This window comes from Mirounga angustirostris, unplaced genomic scaffold, assembly GCF_029215605.1.
Source record: "Mirounga angustirostris isolate CCGP_5_RB_7025 unplaced genomic scaffold, mMirAng1.0.hap1 SCAF_17, whole genome shotgun sequence".
NCBI classification, from domain to species: Eukaryota; Metazoa; Chordata; class Mammalia; order Carnivora; family Phocidae; genus Mirounga; species Mirounga angustirostris.
Window position 1 is genome coordinate 40177440 of NW_026991725.1, and position 23465 is coordinate 40200904.

Here is a 23465-nt window from a genome sequence, read left to right on the forward strand (position 1 = left end):
GGCTCCCTTTAATATCTCACTGAATTGAATGGGGAATGATTTGCACCTGAGTGCTGGCTGGCTTAATTGTATTTTAATAGTCTATAGATATATAAATTGGTTCCTACTTATTTGGGGCTTGAAATATAAAATACCAGAATCCTATATCTGATCCTATCCAACTACAAGAGTACTATCAGTTACTTGGAGTCTAAATTTGCTTCCAGGGAAGACGTGAGTTTTTATGGTGGGGGAAAAAAGGTTTTTCCTATTGGTTAGAACAGACTACCTTTTTTGTGTCACTAATTCAGTTATGTAAGTCAGATAGATCTCTATGAGGTTTCTTTTTTTTTTTTTTTTTTGTAAAAATATTTAAAGATGGCAGAGGAGTAGATATTACCCTATCGGCAGGCAGAGTAAGAAACGTAATCTTTTATAAATGTCTTTAGCATAATCACATTAAACAACTTAAACTTTAGCTACATGGTCTCATTAAATTCTTTTGGTTAAGTGGTAGCACGCCTATTTTATAAACGGGGAAGTGAAACTTGGAGGCATGGAGTAACTTGTCTAAAAACCATATGACGAAGAAGTGGCCGAGCACAGCACAGACTCTGAAGCCCACATTTTTGACCCCAGCTTCTCCCATACCCAGCTGTGGAGCATGGGTGCTGGCGTCACTTTTGAAGAGTTTTCACCCTGCACAACTTAGTTTTGAAGGAGTCAGAGTGGAGGGAGATTGAGTTCTTACAAGGTGTTTTTACAGTATGAGTATAGCAGGGTGGAGGAGATTTCTGGCCTTTCTGAGAAGGACACGCATGGATGTGTGCTTTCAGCTTAGTATGAGAGAATTGTGTTCGGCTGTTAATAAAGGATCACCCAGGTGGCGCTTTCACCTTGTTCTCTGAGGCAAGGATGGGGTCCCAGAGGGACACCCTGGAGCAAAGAGCACTGCAGGCAATGGAAATGTTTGCCAGACCATGTAGAGGACGGAGCTTTGACGAACGTCAGTGAAAATATGATAGCATTTTATCTCTTTTCAGTTTTCAGGGGAAAACACTTCGATATTTTGTTTTATTTTTTCAGGTCTGCGCAGAGCACTATGGGAAAAGCAATAGATGCGTTCAGTAAGTATTTTCTGTGTCGGAAATGCAAGAGCTGTTCGGGAACAGCTACAACATTTGCCTTTCCCCCTTTCCCCAGTAACTTTGGATTGATGATCCTCCAGTGTTTTTGTTCTTCCAGGTATGCGGCTCTGCAGTTCAGTAGTCGTCTCAGCCAGGGTCTAACTGGGGTGTGTGCAGGATGGACGGGAACCTGACTGCCCGGCCTGGTGCCGTTCGGGAGAGACACAGGGAGGTGCAGAGAGCTCAGGGACTGGTGCTTGACAAGGCAGTGAGGACACACAGACCGTCTCCTCAGAACCGAGTTTGGAAGAACAGTTGGGCTTGTCTGCGGAGGGTTCTTCCTGGCTATGCCTCCCTACGTGTTTATTTTGTGTTAGTCTCACAACCGCTCTGTGAGTATCCTAGAACACACACCTACCATTCTCTCTATTTTATACAAGAGAGAATTGAGGCTTAGCTAAAGAAATTATTTACCCAAGGTCAGATAGTTAGTACACTGCTGAGCTGGGATCCGAGCCCTGACTGTGACAGGCAAAGTCAATGATTCCCGTAACAGCTGTCTTGTGGTTCCTTCAGAAACCGGCAAACATGGCTTCTGGGTCTCATACGGCCTGATGTGGGCCAGTTCTTTGCTTCTGCCTGTAGCTCTCTCAGCCTCTTTTTCTCCCAAGGAGAGATTCTGACCACTGTCTAGTGGGGAGCAGCCTTTTAGGGGCCATGTTGTTTGAGTTAAGGCCCCTTGGCCTTACACGCTCTGCTTGTGGGTAGCCCACAGGTTGCCTTGGGCTAGGGTGCAAGTTCTTGATCTAATCAGCCATGGCCTAAGTCAGAGGACACAAAGCACACAACTTCTAGCCAAGAATTCATGTGGTCGCCTTTTTTATTTTTTTTAATTTTTAATTTTTTTAAGATTTTCTTTATTTACTTGTCAGAGACAGAGAGAGAGGAAACACAAGCAGGGGGAGTGGGAGAGGGAGAAGCAGGCTTTCCGCCGAGCAGGGAGCCCGATGCGGGACTCGATCCCAGGACTCTGGGATCATGACCTGAGCGAAGGCAGACACTTAACGACTGAGCCACACAGGTGCCCCTTATTTATTCTTAATCATCACATTCCCTCTATTGATGCTGTGATGCATGTTGTACAGAAAAGGCTCCTGCTTATCTGAAAAGCATTTCATTCCTCAACCGAATGTATATGTTTGATAGGATTCTAGAAAGTTTTTAAAAATTTATTTCTTGGTCTTGAAACAATCCTGAAGTCCATTTGGAAGAATAAATCAGAATAGCCAAGAGAATTTTTGAGAAGGAGAAGGACTTTCCCTAATAAATATTAAAGTCAATTGTGAATTCATTTGAACACTTTGGAATAGAAAGAGCAGTGGAACTGGATTCTAGAATTGGGCCCACGTCCACAATACAATAAATACAATAAAAGAGACTCTTCAATAAGCAAAGTTAGGGAGAGGAGTGTGTAGGAAAATAGAGTTAATGTAAAATTGAAACTAGAAAAGTAAGTGAAGAAACTGATTGGGTAAAGAAAAGCCTTTCAAGGGGCACCTGGGTGGCTCAGTCGTTAAGTGTCTGCCTTCGGCTCAGGTCATGATCTCAGGGTCCTGGGATCGCAGGCTCCCTGCTCAGCGGGGAGTCTGCTTCTCCCTCTCCCACTCCCCCTGCTTGTGTTCCCTCTCTCGCTGTGTTTCTCTCTAATAAATAAATAAAATCTTTAAAAATAAAAAAAAAAGAAAAAGCCTTTCAAGGATCAGACGATAAGGGAAAAGAATGCCCTTTGGTTGCTTAAACTGTAAAACTTCGTCTATCAAAACAACCTAATAGAGTTAAAATGGCAGGGAAGATATTTGCTTAAGTATAAAATGCAAATTTGAAAGTTTTCCATCAAATTTCAAAAGATAAAAAAATAATGGTCCGTGTTATGGGGAGTAGGTATTTATATACCTAAGACCACGTTGCTGATAGGAATATATATTTGTAGTATTTTCTGAAGAGCAATTTGTCAACAAGTTATCAGAAGCCTTAGAAATGTTTGTATGTTTACCCCAGCAACTCCACTAATACTTCAGGAAGTAATTAGGAATTTCTGTTAAGATTTAATGGCTAAGATATCTATATTAGTGAGAAACTGAAAGTAATTGAAATATTTCACTACAAGGCATTGGTACGTCTACACAGTAGATTATCCTAGCCATTAAAATGAACTCGATGAATGTTAGAAAATATTTGCTCTCAGGGCGCCTGGGTGGCTCAGTCGTTAAGCGTCTGCCTTCAGCTCAGGTCATCCTGGGATCGAGCCCTGCATTGGGCTCCCTGCCCCTTGGGAAGCCTGCTTCTCCTTCTCCCACTCCCCCTGCTTGCGTTCCCTCTCTCGCTGTGTTCCTCTCTGTCAAATTAAAATCTTAAAAAAAAAAAAAGAAAATATTTGCCTATTATGTGAAAACAAATTTTAAAATAGTATGTATAATGAAATTTGTTTCTATTAAAAATTTTTTTTAAGTCTTGAAGAAGATCCATTAAGCTGTTAGATGATATTTTTTCTCTTAATAGGTTTATTGAATATAATTCACACACTGTACAATCACCCATTTAAAGTGTACAGTTCAGTGGCCTTTAGTACATTCACAGGGCTCTGCATCCATCACCACAGTCAATTATAGGACCTCTTCTTCACCCCAGAAGGAATTTCTGTACCCATTAGCATTCACTCCCCATTTCCTCCCCACCACCCCCATCCTCACCCTAGGCATCCATTAATCCACTTTCTGTCTCTAGGCTTGCCTATCCTGGATATTATTTTGTATACATAGAATAGTACTATATGTGCTCTTCTGTGACATGTTTCTCTTATGGTTTTGGTTTTACTTCTGGTCATGGTTTCAAGGCTCATCCATGTTCTAGCATGTTCTGCAGAATGGGTTGTTTGTAGGCATCATGAATAATGCTGCTCTGAACATCCGTGCACAGGTTTTTGTGTGGATGTACATCTGCACATCTCTGTGTAGGAACCTAGGAGTCGTAGGATTGCTGGGTCCTCTGGTCGCTGTGTTTAACCTTCTGAGAAACCAGCAGATGTTTTCCGGAGTGGCTACAACCATTTTATGGTCCCACCAGCTGTAGCTGAAGGTTCCAGTTTCTCCAGTTTCTCCACTTCCTTGAGTTCTTATCTATCTTTCTGATGATAGCTGTCCCCATGGGTGTAAAGTGGTGTCTCGTGGTTTTGATCAACATATCCCTAATGGCTAAGGATGCGGAGCGTATTTTCACATGCTTGTGGGTCATTTGCATCACGTCTCTAGAGAACTGTCTACTCAGGTCCTTTGCCCGTTTTTTATGGGTTGCCTTTTTATTGGTGAGTTGTAAAAATTCTTTTCTTTCTTTATATATTTTTTAAAGATTTTTATTTATTGGGGCGCCTGGGTGGCTCAGTCGTTAAGCGTCTGCCTTCGGCTCGGGTCATGATCCCAGAGTCCTGGGATCGAGCCCCGCATCAGGCTCCCTGCTCAGCAGGAGGCCTGCTTCTCCCTCTCCCACTCCCCCTGCTTGTGTTCCCTCTCTCGCTGTCTCTCTCTCTATCAAATAAATAAATAAAATCTTTAAAAAAAAAAAAAGATTTTTATTTATTTATTTGACAGAGAGAAAGCGTGGGGCTCGATCCCAGGACCCTGGGATTGCGACTCGAGCCGAAGGCAAACACTTAACGACTGAGCCGCCCAGGCGCCCGAGTTGTAAAAATTCTTTATATATTCTAGATAAAAGTCTCTTATATGTGATTTGCAAATATTTTCTCCCATTCGTTAGGTTGACTTTTCATTTTCTTGATGGTATCTCTTAAAGCACAAAAGTTTTAAATTATTGATGAAGGCTGATTTATACATTTTACTTTTTGCATGTGTTTTTGGTGTCCTAAGGTTTTGCTTAGCCCCAGGTTGCAAAGATTTGCTCCTGTATTTTCTCCTAAGACTTGTACAGTTTCAGTTCTGATATTTAGGTCTGGGATCTATTCTGGGTTCATTGTTATTTATGTTGTGAGGTGGGAGTCCAACTTCAGTCCTCTGCATGTGGCCACCTAGTTGTCCTGCTGAAAAGACTGTTCGTCTTCCCCACTGAATTGTGTTGGCGTCCTTGTCAAAAATCAATTGACTGTAAATGTGACTGTTTATTTCTAGATGCATGTGTCTGTCCTTATGCTGGTACCATGCTTTGCTGATGACTATCAAACTTTGAAGTTGGAAAGTGTGAGCCCTCCAACTTTGTTCTTTTTCAAGATTATTTTGGCCATGGTGGGCCCCTTGAATTTCCGCATGAATTTTAGGATTGGTTTGTCTATTTCTGTAAATAGATGATGTTGTGTTGTTGTTTTTAATAGGCTTCATTATTTTAGAGCTGTTTTAGATTTTTAAAAATTTATTTGAGAGAGTGAACAAGTGAGAGAGAGAAGCAGACTCGCCACTGAGCAGGGAGCCCTATGTGGGGCCCGATCCCACGACCCTGGGATCACGACCCAAGCTGAAGGCAGACACTTAACTGACTGAGCCACCCACGCGCACCCCATTATAGCCGTTTTAGGTTCACAACAAAATTGAGAAGGAGGAGAGTTCCCAAAATTGAGAAGGAGGAGAGCCCCCCGCTCTCACACATGCACAGTCTCCCCCACTATCCGTTGTCCCCCACCAGAGCGGTGCATTTGTTACGGTTGATGCACCTGCTACATTCACACATCATCATCACCCAGAGTCCACAGTTCACAAGGGTGCACCCTTGGTGGTGTACATATTATGGGTTTGGACAAATGTATAATGACATGTAGTCACCGTTACGGTATCATTCTAGATTATGTTTTAAAATTTCTTTTTGTTAAATATTCTGATTATTCAAAAACAAATATGCTTTGCTAATGTTATTTTTTAAAATTAAAAGTATTTTATTTATTTATTTATTTTTATTCTTATGTTAATCCCCATACATTACATCATTAGTTTTAGATGTAGTGTTCCATCATTCATTGTTTGTGCATAACACCCAAAAGTATTATTTTAAACCTTGTATTAATCGTAATTTTTTTCCTGGAAATACGTGAAAATGTCTTACTGTATTTAGTCTTACTACATTTCAGTGAGATTAGAGAAAAAAGTATATCCTCTTCTGCATGTGGCGAAATTCAGGACAGACCGTTTGTGTCTTGTGTAACTTTTGTAGTCAGCAGTTGAGTAAGAACTAAAATCTGGAGCCACTATTCGTTTAGGACTAGTTTAAATCAGTGGCCTTAAACTATGAAATGTAAGCAGGTTCAAAAAGACAGTTAAAACATGCAGTTTTTAGACCTGCATTTTCCACTGCAGATTTCCACCACATTGAACAGTGTAAAAACAGACGTTAAAGTAGTCCTAAGCAAATATGCAGAACTAAAGCTTTGGTCCCAGATCCAGAGAACTGAGAATCTCAGGAAGGGGTGTGGCAGCCTCGGTGCAGTCAGCAAGCTCCCTGGGTGGCAGTTGTCATCTGGAGTCCAGTCTTCAAGCCGCTCTGCAGTCGCTCCCTCCCCCGGGACATTAGCACGCTTCCAGCCATTGATGCCCTTAGCCTAACTTGCGCTCAAGTCTGTTCACATAGTCTTGTTTTGTTTGATCCTATTTCTTTTCTCTGTTCCATGTTGTTGTTTTAGATTCAAGCTGGAGAATGTGTTGGGGAAAACACCACTGTAGAATATATCTAAGCAGGTGGAATAAACATTTTATTTACAGGACAGGTTTAGTTCATCCCTTCAGCATCTGAATCCTTAACCTCAGTCCCACTGTATTTGTCTACTGGCGTTATTGACAAGGGGTGTCTGGGTTGAGTAAATGTTTTAGAATTTGGGGGTAATTAAAATCTAATTAAGCAGTCTTACATTGTTTTCTTTCTTACAGGAAAGTCTCTTAAGTTATGTGTCACCAAGGAGATGCTGCTCCTTAGTATTACAACTGCTTATACAGGTAAGGGGATTAATGGCGGTTTGGGTTTTCTGTGGCTGCATGATGACAGTGAGGACTGAAAACAACCACCATATAATTCTTTCTCACAGCTCTGTGCACTGATGGGGCTCAGCTGAATGATTCTTCTGATGGTCTTAATTGAGGTCTCTTCTGGGTCCTTTTAGAGGCAGCTGGGGCCACAGCTTCTCGATAGTTTCCTTTGCATGTCTGAAGGGATTAAATGCAAGGCTGGGTGTCTGTCTGTTCACCGTAGTCTCTGTGGCTGCATGACGCCCTCCCAAGCGATCCCTTCCTTCTGACCCAAGAGGAAGGCCAGATTGCTTCGGGGGTCCAAAAAGAGCAAAAAGAGGAACAACCAGACTTTCTGAAGGCTTAAGCCCGGCACGAGCCCAGTGTCACTTTGACTGCATTTCCCTGGTGAAAGCATATCACAGGGCCAGCCCAAACTCAGTGTGGGAGGATTCTACACAAGGGTGGAACCCTGGGAGGCATGGTTCATTGCAACCAGTGATTTTTTTTTTTTTTTTTTTTTTGAGACAGAGAGAGAGAGCACATGATAGGGGGGAGGGTCAGAGGGAGAAGCAGACCCCCACTGAGCAGGGAGCCCGATGCGGGACTCGATCCAGGGACTCCAGGATCATGACCTGAGCCGAAGGCAGTCGCTTAACCAACTGAGCCACCCAGGCGCCCGCAACCAGTGATTTTAAGGCAAAATGGAGCTCTGCAGAAAATAACCCTGAGTAAATCCTTCTAACTTTCTGTGGATTCGTATACTTTCTAATGACATGGAATGAGCTCTGTGGCTTACCGGAGTCCCCAGAGCGCTCTCAGATTCTCAGAATCTGTTTCCTTTTAAAAGGTGCTGTTGTGTTGAGGTGCCTGGGTGGCTCAGACGGTTAAGCGTCTGCCTTCGGCTTAGGTCCTGGGATCGAGCCCCATGTTGGGGGGGGAGGTCCATGCTCAGTGGGGAGTCTGCTTCTCCCTCTGCCCCCCTCCCCCCGCTCATGCTTGTGTGCGTGTGCTCTCTCTTGCTCTGAAATAAATAAAATCTTTAAAAAAGTGCTATTGGGGCGCCTGGGTGGCTCAGTCATTAAGCGTCTGCCTTTGGCTCAGGTCATGGTCCCAGGGTCCTGGGATCGAGCCCCGCATCAGGCTCCCTGCTCCGCGGGAAGCCTGCTTCTTCCTCTCCCACTCCCCCTGCTTGTGTTCCCTCTCTCACTGTGTCTCTCTGTCAAATAAATAAAAAATCTTTTTTTAAAAAAAGTGCTATCATGTTAAAAAAAAAAGTGTCATAATGTGCCAGTGATTACTTTTGCCTTTATTTGCCTTATAGGTATAAACATTTTTTTTTGAGAAGTAGAATAAATGGTAAACGTCTTTAAAATTCAGTTAAGTTTTGTAGCATTAAGGAATGAGGTCTTCTGCTGATTGACCTTAATTTTTTAGCCCTAATTTTTAAAACTTCTTTTTCTGGGAAAAACAGTTTAATGAAAACATTTTATCTTTAAGCAAAGGTAGATAATATACATTGGTTTTCCAGACCTACATTCCTGTTAACCTTGGAGAGCTATTGACAAGGGTAAAAAGCACTTAAAAAATCACTATTACAGACTTACATGGGTACCATCCTCTGTCCATCCCGTCTCCACACGGAGGATCATTTTGTTTGTTTTTAATATTTATTTATTTATTTGAGAGAGAAGGCGTGTGTGCGTGCGTGTGCACAAGCAGGAGGGAGGGGCGGAGGGAGGGAGAGAATCTCAAGCAGACTCCCCGCTGAGCACGGAGCCTGATGTAGGGCTTGATCCCACAACCTGAGATCATGACCTGAGCTGAAATCAAGAGTCAGACGCTCAACTGACTGAGCCACCCAGATGCCCCGAAGGACGATTTTTAACAGAAGGGTTAAAGGGTTTGCTTCTTTGAGTTGTGTATTTTTAAAGATTCTTTTTTTTTTTTTTAAGATTTTATTTATTTATTTGACAGAGACAGCGAGAGCAGGAACACAAGCAGGGGGAGTGGGAGAGGGAGAAGCAGGCTCACCGCTGAGCAGGGAGCCCGATGTGGAACTCGATCCCAGGACTCTGGGATCATGACCTGAGCCGAAGGCAGACGCTTAATGACTGAGCCACCCAGGCGCCCCTAAAAGTATTTTTAGACTTTTAATAGTGTCCCATTTGTAATGTGTTTTTCTTTTTCTTTTCATTTCCTTTTCCAACCTTTTGTCTCTGAGCTTCAGCATGGATATTTTCTTTCTTTCTCTCTTTTTTTTTTTTAAGATTTTTATTTATTTGAGAGAGAGAGAGAGAGCACAAGCAGGGGGAGGGCAGAGGGAGAAGCAGACTCCCCACTGAGCAGGGAGCCCGATGTGGGACTTGATCCCAGGACTCTGGGATCATAACCTGAGCCGAAGGCAGACGCTTAACGACTGAGCCACCCAGGCGCCCATTGAGTTGTGTATTTTTATCCGAAATACGTGGCAACTGCCATCTTGTGGCTAATTCCATTTCATCAGCTATGTAGCATAAAACTGCTCTGCTTGAGGGGAGTAACGTGTCAGGCTGAATGAATTTTATTGTGTATGTATATAAAGCTCAAATACCACCAGCCATGAAGAAGAACCGGAATGGAGATTGTGAATGTATAATTAAATCTGCTTTTTTCCTAAAGGTCTGGAATTGACTTTCTTCTCTGGTGTCTATGGAACGTGTATTGGTGCTGTAAATAAATTCGGAACAGAAGAGAAAAGCCTCATTGGACTTTCTGGCATTTTCATTGGCATTGGAGAAATCTTAGGTTGGTTTAAAAAATGTTTTTATGTGAAATCAGTTCGTTGTAGTTATCATAGGTATTGTAAGTGTACTTCACTTCTCTGTCCTTGAATTTTAATTTCCTTGCTTATTTTTACCAGTCAAAACTGTAAGTAGGAAAACATACAGTCTCTCCCAGCTTTTTCTCTTAAAATACTTAGGGAAAGTGTCCTCTGAATCTCTGACACGAGCTGGATGTGCCTCGAGACAATCCACTTGGAACTCTTAAGTCCTGGAGTTTGTGTCAGACTCCACAGGTCCAAGGGCTCAGTCCCGCAAAGACGCCCTCACTTCCGGTGCCCCTTGTAAGTCCTGGGTCCACAGGCTACCTTCTGTCTGACATGGCTGCGAGTTTGGAGGTTCCCATGAGCCCCCAGGAAAATGCTATACTTACCACTAAAGCTTATTATAAAGGATACAGATGAACAGGCAGATGAAGAAGCACATAGGGCAAAGACCAGGAGGGTCCCAAGCACAGACACCTCTGTCCCTGTGGAGTCAAGGTATACTACCTTCCCAGTATGTGGATGCGTTCAACCAACCAACCAGGGTAGGTCTCCCACACCTACTGTTTAGGGGTTTTTACAGACATTTCATTACAGAGGCAGGGTTGATGAGAACATTGGCCAATGACGATTGAACTCAATCTCCATCCCCTCTCCCTGGTCCTGAGCCTGGGGGCCGGGGCTGAAGGTTCCAACCCTCTAAGCAAGTCTTGGTCCTTCTGCGACCAGCCCCCATCCTGAAGCTAACTAGACCACCCCTAAGTCCCCTCAGGAATCACCTCATTTGCATAAACTCCGGTGTGGTCAAAAGGGAGTAATGGAGAACAGAAGACACGCCTGACACAGGACATTTCCAGGGCTCTAGGAGCAGCTCTGGGCCAGAGAGCGAGGAGGAGGACAGACAAGGCAAAGACCAATGTGTATCTTTATTGTGCCACACTAGGTATTCCTTTTTTTCCAAATGTTTTTTATTCAAATTCCAGTTAGTTAACATACAGCGTAATATTAGTTCAGGTGTACGACATAGGGACTGAACACTTCCGTGCCCCTCCCACTGCTCGGCGCAACGCCTGCAGGTATCCCTCGATGCCTGGAGCGCCGTGCTGGATATGGTCCTCTAGGGGGAGCTTTCCAGTTCATCAGATACTTACTGTGCATCCATTGTATGAACAAGAGACTCCCCACCCCCATGGAGCTCATGGCTTAGGGAGGAACACAGACAGTAAAAACCCATAGGACCCTTAGAGTGGCCGGCGGTGATCAGCGTGACGGGGAGAGCAGACTTCTGTGGTTTTTGTTCCCTGCTTTACTGCCCACACCTGGAACCATACCGGGTGTTTATATGTGTTTGAACATGTGGAATACAGTGAGAGTAATTGTCTTAATGTTTTTGCTCATTCTAATATCTATGACAGTTCTGGGGGATTCTTTGGGTTTTTTTTTTTTTACAACTTTATTGAAATATAACTCGTGCCATATATGTCACCCACTTAAAGTGTATGGGTCAGTGTTTTTTAGTACATTCACAGGGTTGTGAGTCATCCCTACAGTCTAATTTTAGAACATGTTTCTTGCCCTTCCCCAGGCAACTGCTAATGTACTTTCTCCGTAGATTTGCTCATCCTGGACTCTCATGTAAATGGAATCAGAGAATACATGGTCTCTTAGGTCTGGCTTCTTTCATTTAGCATAATGTTTCCAAGGTTCTTCCACGTTCTAGCACGTATTAGCATCATCCTTTCTTATCACTAGATAATATTTAATTTTACTGATATGTCACATTTTACTATTTGGGTTGTTTCCACTTTTGGCCATTATAATTAATGCTGCTGTGGACATGTATGTACAGTTGTGTGAATATATGTTTTCATTTCCCTTGGGTATATAACGCACTGGAATTGCTGGGTCATATGATAACTCCACATTTGACTGCTTTTTCTCCTCATGATGGGTCCGATTTTCCTGCTTCTTTGCCTGGTCATACTGGAGATACCAGACTTTGTGAACTGTTGGATATTTTTGTATTCTTATAAATACTCTTGAGCTTTGTTCTTGGCTGCAGTTCATTTACTTGGAAACAGTATGATTCTTTTGGGGCTTGCTTTTAAGGTTTGTTGGACAGGACCAGAGCAGTGCTCAGACAAGGGCTAATTATTCTTCACTCTTGAGGGAAGACCCTTCTGTGCACACCCAGTGCCTGTGAGTCGTAAGATTTCCTGTCTGGCTGAGGGGATGAGGCACTATTCCCAGCCCAGGGTGGGGCGCTAATACATCTAATATATCTAACCCTCTTGGTTGGTTCTTTCGGGGGCCTCTGCTAATTTACTCACAGTATGTGCTGATCAGCACTTAGGGAAGACTCAGAGGGACCCTCTGTAGATCTCTGGAATTGTCTCTCTGTGCAGCTTTCCTTTCTGATAGCCTGTTGTGGAACTCTAGCCACTTAGGTATCCCTCCCTTCAGGGGGGCTGCGGGCTCCCTTCCTTCACTTCCTGTCTCAGAGATCACTGCCCTTTGTTGTCTGATATCTTGTGTCTCCAAACTTACTGCTTCATATTTTTTGTACTTTTTTTTTTTTTTTTAGGCAGGTGCTAAGTCTACTCCCTGTTACCCCACTGACCTAGAAGTCTCTTCTGATTTTTAAATTTTCTTCTGTTTCAATGGTTATTTTTTATTTTTAATATCTGTGTTTGCTTTCCCTTGATTAAATTAGTTGTTGGTTTATCTGTTTTATTTATTTTTTTCAAAGAAACAAAATTTTGATTTATTAATCTGACCTTGTGTTTTTCTATTCTCTATTCCATTGGTTCTGCAGGTGGAAGCCTCTTTGGCCTGCTGAGCAAGAATAATCGTTTTGGTAGAAATCCAGTTGTGTTGTTGGGCATCCTGGTGCATTTTATAGCTTTTTATTTGATATTTCTCAATATGCCTGGGGATGCCCCTATTGCTCCTGTTGAAGGGACTGATAGCAGCGCTTACATCAAATCCAGGTATAGTGACTGTCATTTTTCTAGTGATTTAAGGAAGGGTGGGAGGTAATGGGTGGCTAGATATTCAGAATGGAGCAGTTAATCATTTTCTGAGTCTGTTCTCTTTATAAGGTCATCTGTCAAATGTTAATGGAGCCAGAATTATTTTAAACAGGAGCTCGTGAGAATCCCAAGTTATTTTATAATTGTTGGTTTTGGGGCGCCTGGGTGGCTCCGTTGGTTAAGCGACTGCCTTCGGCTCAGGTCATGATTCTGGAGTCCCGGGATCGAGTCCCGCATCGGGCTCCCTGCTCGGCAGGGGGTCTGCTTCTCCCTCTGACCCTCCTCCCTCTCATGCTCTCTGTCTCTCATTCTCTCTGTCTCAAATAAATGGATAAAGTCTTTAAAAAAATAAAAAAATAAAAATATATTATAATTGTTGGTTTTAACCTTTCAGCCCACTAAATGTTTTTCTTGATCTATGAAAGAGCATATAAGTATCTGATGTGATGATATAGGTCTGCTTTCTGAGCAGTGAAGAACGGTGGTGAGGAAAGGGTAGGCCATCCGGGCCATTTACAGTTGGTTATATCCGTTTTGAGGATCTTACTTCCTTGCACTCAACTCAAATTCATTATAGATGTAGACATTTATGTCCAGATCCACCATCCAAGGGCGGCCCTGCCCAAACCCAGTGTTTGCTCCCAGATAGTTCATAGACCAGAGTTTGCTTGGACTGTGCAGGTGAGTGCGTTTGAGCATAAATCCTTACGTTGTAGAGTCCAGTGTTTATTTCTTCTTGTTTCATAGTGTTTATACCTTGAAAGTGAAATGCTCTTGTAAGGGAATTGCTTTTACATTGGGAAGGGCTCCAACAAACACTGTTAAGAGTGCTCTTTCTAAATTCATTTTCCTTTTTATGCAGCAAAGAAGTCGCCATCTTCTGCAGTTTCCTGCTGGGTCTTGGGGACAGCTGCTTCAATACCCAGCTGCTTAGTATCTTGGGCTTTCTGTACTCTGAAGACAGCGCGCCGGCCTTCGCGGTCTTCAAGTTTGTGCAGGTAAGCTCCCCTTTGGGCTGGGCTGAGGTGGGTGCCTTTTTTTTTTTTTTTTAAGTGCTTTAACATTGTTTTCTTGATGGGTTTGAAATGAGAGGCAGGGGCATCCTTTAAAGTATTTCTGATTGGACTTAGGAAGCAGCAAAGGGTGTGATTTTCTCCCCCGGGCTCCTGTAAGAGATTTTCCATTCTGGTCTTAGTGCTCAGATGAGAGGCTTCTTGCCTTAGATACCAGAGTCCCTTTGTCACATAGACAAGCCCATTTCTGACTGGGAGTGTACGTTATTTTATTAATTACTCAGTTTCTCACAAAATAAATTTTATTTACTTATTTAAAGATTTTATTTGAGACAGAGCAAGTAGGCACACACGTGGGGGGGGGGGGGTGGGGAGAAGCAGGCTTCCCGCTGAGCAAGGAGCCCCACTCGGGGCTCGATCCAGGACCGGACCTTGGGGTCGTGACCTGAGCTGAAGTAGGATGCTCAACCGACTGAGCCACCCAGGCGCCCCACAAAATACTATTTTAAATAACAGAATGCCACTTGCCGGATGGTTGCCGGCTCTCAGTGGGAGTTTACGGTGCGCGTTTGTGAGCTGGTGACTGGGGGTCGGTGGGGTCGTCTGGGTGCATCTTCTGACCTGGTCTGTTTCTTCTCAGTCCATCTGTGCAGCCGTGGCATTTTTCTACAGTAACTACTTGCTGCTTCACTGGCAACTCCTGGTCATGGTGATATTTGGATTCTTTGGGACGATTTCATTTTTCTCCGTGGAGTGGGCCGCCGCCGCCATCGTGGCCCGGGGCTCTGACTACCGAAGCATTTGACCTGGGGCGCCTGCCAGGTGGGACAACAGCTGCAGGTGGCAGAGGGGAGGAGAGCCCGGTTGAAGAAGCCACCTTCCCTTTCCGCAGAGTATTGGATGATGTTCAGGAAGGAAAATCAAAGAATTAAGACTGCTCAGTCTGCCAGGGTTGGTGTTCAAGTTTACAGACATTAGCTATTTAAAACAAGCAGAATAAGGGAAACTTGTTCTGTCAATTATACTCGTTCAGAAATGTTGTTTTTCAATTCCTCTGTCTCAAATTCCTTATTATCATGTTATGGAGTGTAAATGTTTTCTTCGCCCTCCTGTTCTCGTTGAAAGATGCTGCCCTGATTCAGAACACTAGGCCGAATGTCAAGTGAAGATTCTTGCTGGGCATGGGGTGTGTGCTACTATGTAATAATAGGGAGCATATGCCCGCCCCACATATGTGTCTGCAAGTGACATTTAAATAAATTGTGAGATGCTGTAGTGGAATCTTTGAAAAGATTTGCACTTTCTTCCTCCTTAAACGTTTTGCTTTGGTAAGTTTTCCTACTTGTCATTTGTAGCAAGGAGTAGCTAATTATTATAAAACGAGGTAAAAATTGCTGAAGTTTTAAAAATGAATCTAACAGGTAAATGAACAAAACACATTAAAAATATATATATATATTTTGAATTTATTCATTTGAGACACAGAGATAGAGCATGAGCAGGGGGAGAAGCAGAGGGAGGGAGAGAAGCAGACTCCCCGCTGAGCAGGCAGCCCGATGCGGGGCTCGATCCCAGGACCCTGGGATCATGACCTGAGCCGAAGGCAGACACTTAACCATCTGAGCCACCCAGGCGCCCCACCAAAAAATTTTTTTAAAGATTTTATTTTTATTTATATGAGCAGAGGGAGAGGGAGGGAGCAGACGCCCCGCTGAGCAGGGAGCCCGATGCGGGACTCGATCCCAGGACTCCAGGATCATGACCCGAGCCAAAGGCAGACGCTTAACCAACTGAGCCACCCAGGTGCCCCCCAAAATACATTTAAACAACAACAGCAACAATACACATTTACCAGAGGAGGATTTTTGCTAGCATTTTCTTAGAAGATGCAATGCAAAAAAGAAAAAAAAGGAAAGAAAGAAAGAAAAAGGGACATGTAAGCCATTCTGTAGTAGCAGGCTGCCATCTGTCCTAGAGCAGACATCATTCCTCACGTGTGTCTGGGGATGCAGCATAACTATCTGGGGGGGTGTTTAAATGGACTCGTTCACTTTCCTCCATAAGAGCTTGCATTACAAATTCTATTTTTTAAGATTTTATTTATTTGACAGAGACACAGTGAGAGAGGAAACACAAGCAGGGGGAGTGGGAGAGGGAGAAGCAGGCTTCCCGCAGAGCAGGGAGCTCGATGCGGGGCTTGATCCCAGGACCCTGGGATCATGACCTGAGCCAAAGGCAGACGCTTAACAATTGAGCCACCCAGGTGCCCCTACAAATTCTTTCTAATTGACATCTAATTCAGAAATCATGAAATTCACCATTTTAAAGTGTACAATTTAGTGTTTCTTTTTTAGTATATTCATGAGGTTGTGCAGAGAAGCACCATGATCTAATTCTAGAACATTCTCATCACCCCAGAAAGAAGCCCCATGCCTTTTAGCAGTCATTCTCCATTGTCTGGCCTGGCGTTGGCAAACACCAGTCTGCTTTCTGTCTCTATGGATTTGCCTGTTTAGCCGTTTCTATGAATGGGAGAGCTCACTTTTACCTGTGATATTTAACTGTAAGAAGGATGAGTTTTACGGCAAGGTAAATTCAGCCAAGAGGACAGATAATACCTTGTTTTCTATTGTTTTTTTTTAAAGACCGTTTAGAAGTTTGGAGATTTTTATAGTTGGCTTACAAATTTGAAGAAATTCAGTGGAGTGTGATTTTCAGACTTTATGGCACATGTCCTGCAGGGAGTCAGGAAGCTGTGTGGTCAGCTAGAATCCTTAGAGAAATGTCATTTGTGTGGAGCACTAAACTCTTTTGTTCCAGGTTGCATAAAGTTTTGGTTTTCTTTCTCGAAGTTGACATAAAGCCAGTTGTTTGTTGATCCTATATAAATAATTTATAAATGCTACTGCAGAATTAATACAAGTGATTTTATTGACTCTTTAAGCACGTGACTGCTTACCCAGGTGTATTAGTTTTCTATCATGGTATAATCATAGATTACCCCAAAACTTAGCCCCTTAAAATGACACACACTTACCGTCTTTCAGTCTCTGTGGGTCAGGAATCGGCGTGGCTAGGCTGGGTCCTTGGCTCAGGGTCTGTCACAAGGCTGGGTTGGGCTTAACTGGGGAAGGACCCACTGCTCAGCTCACTCTTGCAGGAGTCAGCTCCTCGGAGGCTCCTGGATAAGAATCTTTGTTTCTCATGACTGTTGGCCAAAGGCCACCCTCTCTGTTTCTTGTTACATGGAGCTGTCCTCAGGGCAGCTCACAACGTGGGAGCTGTCTTCATCAGAGAAAGCAAGTAAGAAGAGCCAGAGAATGGTAGCAAGACAGAATTCACAGTCTTTTGTTACTTAATCTCAAAAGTGACATCCCATCACTTGTGCTGTATTCTTTTTGTTAGACGCAAGTCAGTAGTTCTGGATGGTATTCCACAAGGGGTGAGTACCAGGAGTCAGGGATCCTCTGGACCATCTTACGAGGCTGCTTATCACACCAGGCTTAAACTCCCTTGCATTTAAGCTCACACTGGGTAGGCCCTGCATTCCCACATCACACCTCCTGGGCTCTCACTCCATTTGCTCATAATGGATCTGCAAAACGAGGCTGGTAGAGGTTAAGTAGCTTCTGTAAATGACACAGAATACTTCCCTCCAAGAAAGCCATAGCATCTCAAGTCGTGTCAAGAAGGAAATGAAATAGGGTGTGGTGCATAGTCAGGAACATGACTTCCGGGCTGCATCCAACCGATATGTGCAATCATACTCATTTGAAATTCTGTACTCACATTGTGTTTTCCGGGGTTTTGTTTTTACTCGGTTTTTTATGTCTATGAATAGTGTCGATCCTGGTGGGCTCTTCAGATGACTGGTAACATTAAGCTCATCTTTTAAATTTTTTTTATATTTGAGTTAAAAAGGAAATGTGACAATGAAATAAAGAGTTTAATTTTTATACTTGTCTCATACACTCTGTCAAATAATTTTATCTTCACATCTGTGCGTAGTAAAAGTCTTAGCTTGGTTTCACATGGGGGGTGTGTGTGCATAAATATGGGTGCAGTGCTCTTTTATCGAAAATTTAATGAGGTATATATTGAAATTTGGTTGAGACTTTGAACAACCTTGATTGAATCACAGATGTCTTCTCCACTAGTATGAAGAGCTCCCCAACCCCTCCCCAGGGTTTTCCCATACCCAAAGGCTTGAAAACTTTTGGTGGGAACATAAAATAGTGCAGCCTCTATGGATAACAATAGGGTGGTTCCAGAAAAAACTAAAACTAGAATTACCATATGATCCAGCAATTCCATTTCTGGGTATATACCCAACACCACTGAAAGCAGGAACTTGAAGAGATACTTATAACCCATTTACAGCAGGATTATTATTTTTTTTTTTTTAAAGATTTTATTTATTTATTTGACAGAGAGAGACACAGTGAGAGAGGGAACACAAGCAGGGGGAGTGGGAGAGGGAGAAGCAGGCTCCCCGCCGAGCAGGGAGCCCAATGTGGGGCTCGATCCCAGAACCCTGGGATCATGACCCGAGCCGAAGGCAGGCGCTTAACGACTGAGCCACCCAGGCGCCCCAGCAGGATTATTTACAGTAGCCAAAAGGTGGCAACAACCCAAGTCTCCATCTGCAGATGAATGAACAAACGCAACTGGGCTGTCCATACAGGGGAGAATCGTTCAGCTGTGCAAAGGTGTAAAGCACTAACACCTACAACACAGATGAACCTTGAGAATATTACACTGAGATATGCCTGTCCCAAAAAGACAAAAAAAACATGTGTCAAAAACCTAAAACAGTCAAATTCATAGAGACAGAAAGTAGAATAGTAGTTGCCAGGGCCTGGGTGGGTGGAGGAATGGGGAAGTGTGTTTAATGGGGTTAAAAAGAAAACCACAGGCCCAAAATGGCGTCACTTAAACCAAGTTGCCTAATCTGGACTTAACACCTACACTCCTTGCCAGTGTAGCCTGAACTGGTCAGTGAGGAATCTTCTGATCAGCATCGATGAGGTAATCTGTCACGTGGGCCTTCTCCAAACTGCAAAGGAAGATGAGGGAACCTGCGTGCCAAGACCCCCTGCCCTTCCCGCCAGGGAAGGTGATCATTTATCGGAGAGAGGGAGAGAGAGATCGCAAGCAAGGGGGAGGGGCAGAGGGAGAAGCAGACTCCGCCGAGCAGGGAGCCCGATGCGGGGCTCGATCCCAGGACCCTGAGATCACGACCTGAGCCGAAGGCAGACGCTTCACCGACGGAGCCCCCAGGCGCCCGAATTTTGTTTTTTGACAGCACGTATAGAGTGTCCTCTGGGGAAGGTAAGAGTCCTGTGGGTGGACAGTGGTGACGGTTGCGCATCGTGAATGTGCTTAATGCTGCTTAACTGTATACTTCAAAATGGTTAAGATGGTACATTTATGCGTGTTTCACTACAATTAAAAATAATAGGGGCGCCTGGGTGGCTCAGTTGTTAGGTGTCTGCCTTCGGCTCAGGTCATGGTCCCAGGGTCCTGGGATCGAGCCCCGCATCGGGCTCCCCGCTCAGTGGGGAGCCTGCTTCTCCCTCTCCCACTCCCCCTGCTTGTGCTCCCTCTCTCGCTGTGTCTCTCTCTGTCAAATAAAATCTTTAAAAATAGGGGCGCCTGGGTGGCTCAGTTGGTTGAGCGACTGCCTTCGGCTCAGGTCGTGATCCTGGAGTCCCGGGATCGAGTCCTGCATCGGGCTCCCTGCTCGGCGGGGAGCCTGCTTCTCCCTCTCCCACTCCCCCTGCTTGTGTTCCCTCTCTCGCTGTGTCTCTCTCTGTCAAATAAATAAATAAAATCTTTAAAAATAATAATAATAAACTGGGAGGAGCATAAGTGATTGTGTTTCAAGGGACCCCGGGACCGCCCCTAAATTGGAAGATTTACTGGAAGGAATCACGGGAATTAGCTTATAAGTGTACCCACGGCTAAGGTTTATTACGGTGACATGGTAAGGATGGGTCACGGGACGAAGACCCGGGCAGAGTCTGGAGGAATCCAGGCCCAGGCTTCCTTAGGCTCTCCCTCCCCTTGTAGCTGGGGCGCACGAGCACCTGGCCCTGGGGGCCCCAACAGACCAGGTTTGGCCAGTCGCTGCTGACAAAGCGCAAAGCCAGAGACACGAGTGGTGGGGAAACGAGAAAGGAATTTATTTCAGTGAGGTGGCAGTGGGAAGACAGCGTCTCAAAGACTGTCTCCAAGGTGCTGAAAACACTTCTAGGTTTATATAAGGACAGTGTGGGACAAAGGTGGGTGGGTATGTGCCAGTGGGCAGTGAAGGTCAGGTTGATTGTCAGTCACGTGGGGTCTTGCGGGCTCAGGACAGTCCTTATTGTTTTGAGGAGGTATTTCCAGTTCCCCTGTGGGATGCTTTGCCCGCAGGGTGTTAGGAGATAAGCTAGAAAGGAGAACTTAATTAGAAAGTACCAACTGAAGTCAGAATGGAGGGGGCTGACGTCCTCTTCCACCCTGCGAGATCGCTCAGAGAGCTCCCTCTTCCCCCAGTGCGGAAAAGGCAGCAACACGTGTGTGACGTTCCTGCCCAGGAGAGCCCACCGGGGACACAGCCCCCAGGGTTTGCACTGGGCTCTCTCTGCCTGGCGCGAGCGGGGATGCCAGACCCCCGGAGAGAAAGCAGACGTTTATGTAACATAAACCACATCGTCTGCCCCCACAGCCAGGGCTCAGTGAGCCACCCTTAGCACTTAACTGTTGGCTAGAAGTGCTCGGAGAGCCTGCATGCCAGCCAAGGACCAGGTCTGCAAGCAGCTTCCCAGGATGGTGGTCTCAGACCTGCCGTGTTAATCCTGTCGTGCACAAGCCCAAAGCCGTGTTAAGAAGGGTCTTATAGATAAGGTTGGGATAGTTCTTTCTCATCACCAATGATAAGGAATGGAAAAGCCTACAGAGGGAAAGGTCTTGAAATGAACTAGCCCTGAGTTTAATATCAGACATTTCCTTTAGGGCCACAATCCTTGGAATCCTTGCTCTGCCTGGGGCGCCTGGGGCGCTCAGTCGGTGAAGCATCTGCCTTAGGCTCAGGTCGTGTTCCCAGGGTCCTGGGATCAAGCCCCACATTAGGCTCCCTGCTCAGCAGGGAGTCTGCTTCTTCCTCTCCCTCTGCCACTTGTGCTCTCTCAAACAAATAAATAAAATCTTAAAAAAAATTGCTCTGCCTTGCTTGTACTTGAGAACTATACCAGACTTTAATAGGTAAAAATCTCCAATTTCCCCCATCTGAGACTTCCCAGGAGCTTTGTATTAGGGTACTTTAGAACTGTCCTCAAGAATGATGATCTCCTGGGGCACCTGGGTGGCTCAGTCATTAAGCATCTGCCTTCGGCTCAGGTCATGATCCAGGGTCCTGGGATCGAGCCCCACATCGGGGTCCCTGTTCGGCAGGAGGCCTGCATCTCCCTCTCCCACTCCTCCTGCTTGTGTTCCCTCTCTCGCTGTCTCTCTTGTCAAATAAATAAATAAAATCTTAAAAAAAAAAAAGAATGATGATCTCCTAAACCCATTTCTAGGCATGCCTCATTTGAATAAATGTCAAAAACAGGATAGCGAGGATTTGAGGGATTCTAGAAACTGTCACTGCTCTTCTTGAATCATTTTATTATAAATTAAATCATTTAAATAGAATATGTGTATCCTTCCTTTTTCCCTCAAATTGAGACACTCATTTTGGTTTTTTAACACCTTTTTAAATTTAAATTTTATTTTTTAAGATTTTATTTATTTTAGAGAGATAGAACACAAGCAGGGAGAGGGGCAGGAGAGGAAGAGAGAAAATCCCAAGCAGACTCCGCACTGAGCACAAAGCCCGATTCGGGGCTCGATCCCAGGGCCCTGAGATCATGACCTGAGCTGAACTTGAGTCGGATGCTTACCCGACTGAGCCACGCAGGCACCCCAACACCTTTTTTTTAAAGTAAATTGTACACCCAATATGGGGCTCAAACTCATGACCCCGAGATCAAGAGTCGCATGCTCTACCAACCGAGCCAGCCAGACGCCCCTTGAGACACTCATTTTGTAATTGAAAAAAATATTCTTTGTAATATTGTAGTTTTGGAATGTTGGTGAGGTCCGGAGCCAATGGCCAAGAAATAATTCTTGAGACATCTTTGGTGCAAAAAGGCGATTTTATTAAACCATGGGGACAGGACCCATGGGCAGAAAGAGCTGCTGCATGGGGGTTGTGAGGAATGGCTGATTATATACTTGGGAGTTGGGGGAGGTAAGGAAAAAGGGAGGCGTCCAAAAGGACTTTCATATGCTAAGGAGGACCTACAAGATACTGGACACCTGGCTATTACCAACCTAAGGTTGTTTTTCCCTCTAGCAAAGAATTGAGACAGTTGGGAGTTTCCTGGAGGAATGTAACACATTTCCCCACCCAGAAATCGGGGGGGGGTTGCGGGGTGTCACCTTGTGCTTTGTCTTCAGCTTGCCTTCTGCGCTCTCATCAATATAACCTAAGTGTCCACTGTTATTTTTGGTCCTCCAAGAAAAGGGAAGTCTCGGGCAAAGTGGATCAAATTCCAGCCATAGAGTGGGACAGATGAATTACTGAAGAGATAATTGGGTTTGAAAAGTTAATGTCTCGGGGCGCCTGGGTGGCTCAGTTGGTTAAGCGACTGCCTTCGGCTCAGGTCATGATCCTGGAGTCCCGAGATCGAGTCCCGCATCGGGCTCCCTGCTCAGCAGGGAGTCTGCTTCTCCCTCTGACCCTCCCGACCCTCCCCCCTCTCATGTGCTCTCTCTCTCAGTCTCTCTCTCTCAAATAAATAAATAAAATCTTTAAAAAAAAAAATTAAAAAAAAAAAAAAAAGAAAAGAAAAGTTAATGTCTCATTAAACTGTAACTACTTTGGCTTGTTTGGTTGGGTTCTTTTGGTTTAGTTCCCAGCAAGTAAAATACAGACAACTCTTCTCTACAATTCCTATTTCTGAAGAAGAGAACTGTCTATATTTTCTTAAGAAATATGGAAACCCAGGGGCACCTGGGTGGTTTAGTTGGTTAAGCATCCGCCTTCGGCTCAGGTCATGATCCCAGGGTCCTGGGATCGAGCCCCGCATCGGGCTCCCTGCTCAGCGGGGAGCCTGCTTCTCCCTCTCCCTCTGCTGCTTCCCCTGCTTGTGCTGTCTCTTTGTCAAATAAATAAATAAATCTTAAAAAAAAAGAAATATGGAAACCCATTCCATGGAAATATTCTGACTCTTAAAATTTTGTGTGATTTCTTTTTTGCTTGTTTCTTTAAAACCTTTTTACTTTATTGAATTAAAAAATAGAATATTATTATTAATTAAATAGACTTTAATTTCTAGTGCAATTGGGAGGAAGGTACAGAAATTTCCCATACATCCCGCCCCATTCATGCATAGTGTCCCCCACCATCGACATTCCCACTGGAGTGGCCCATTGGCTACTACTGATGAACCTCCACTGATACATCACCATCATCCAGAGTCCGTTGT

At 44.4% G+C, this 23465-nt stretch overlaps 1 protein-coding gene across 2 annotated transcripts in view; it reads left to right on the forward strand.

Moving 5' to 3' along the window:
- MFSD11 (major facilitator superfamily domain containing 11) overlaps nt 1-17906 on the forward strand; it is a 28382-nt gene extending 10476 nt beyond the window's left edge. For both annotated transcript variants that reach the window (XM_045888379.3, XM_045888378.3), the window contains 6 exons: nt 1066-1106; nt 7025-7090; nt 9761-9886; nt 12721-12895; nt 13800-13935; nt 14591-17906. In XM_045888379.3, the coding sequence (XP_045744335.1) occupies nt 1066-1106; nt 7025-7090; nt 9761-9886; nt 12721-12895; nt 13800-13935; nt 14591-14755 (709 nt within the window). In that variant the 3' untranslated portion in view covers nt 14756-17906. The remainder of the gene's footprint in view (nt 1-1065; nt 1107-7024; nt 7091-9760; nt 9887-12720; nt 12896-13799; nt 13936-14590) is intronic.
- Nucleotides 17907-23465: the final 5559 nt, after the last annotated feature.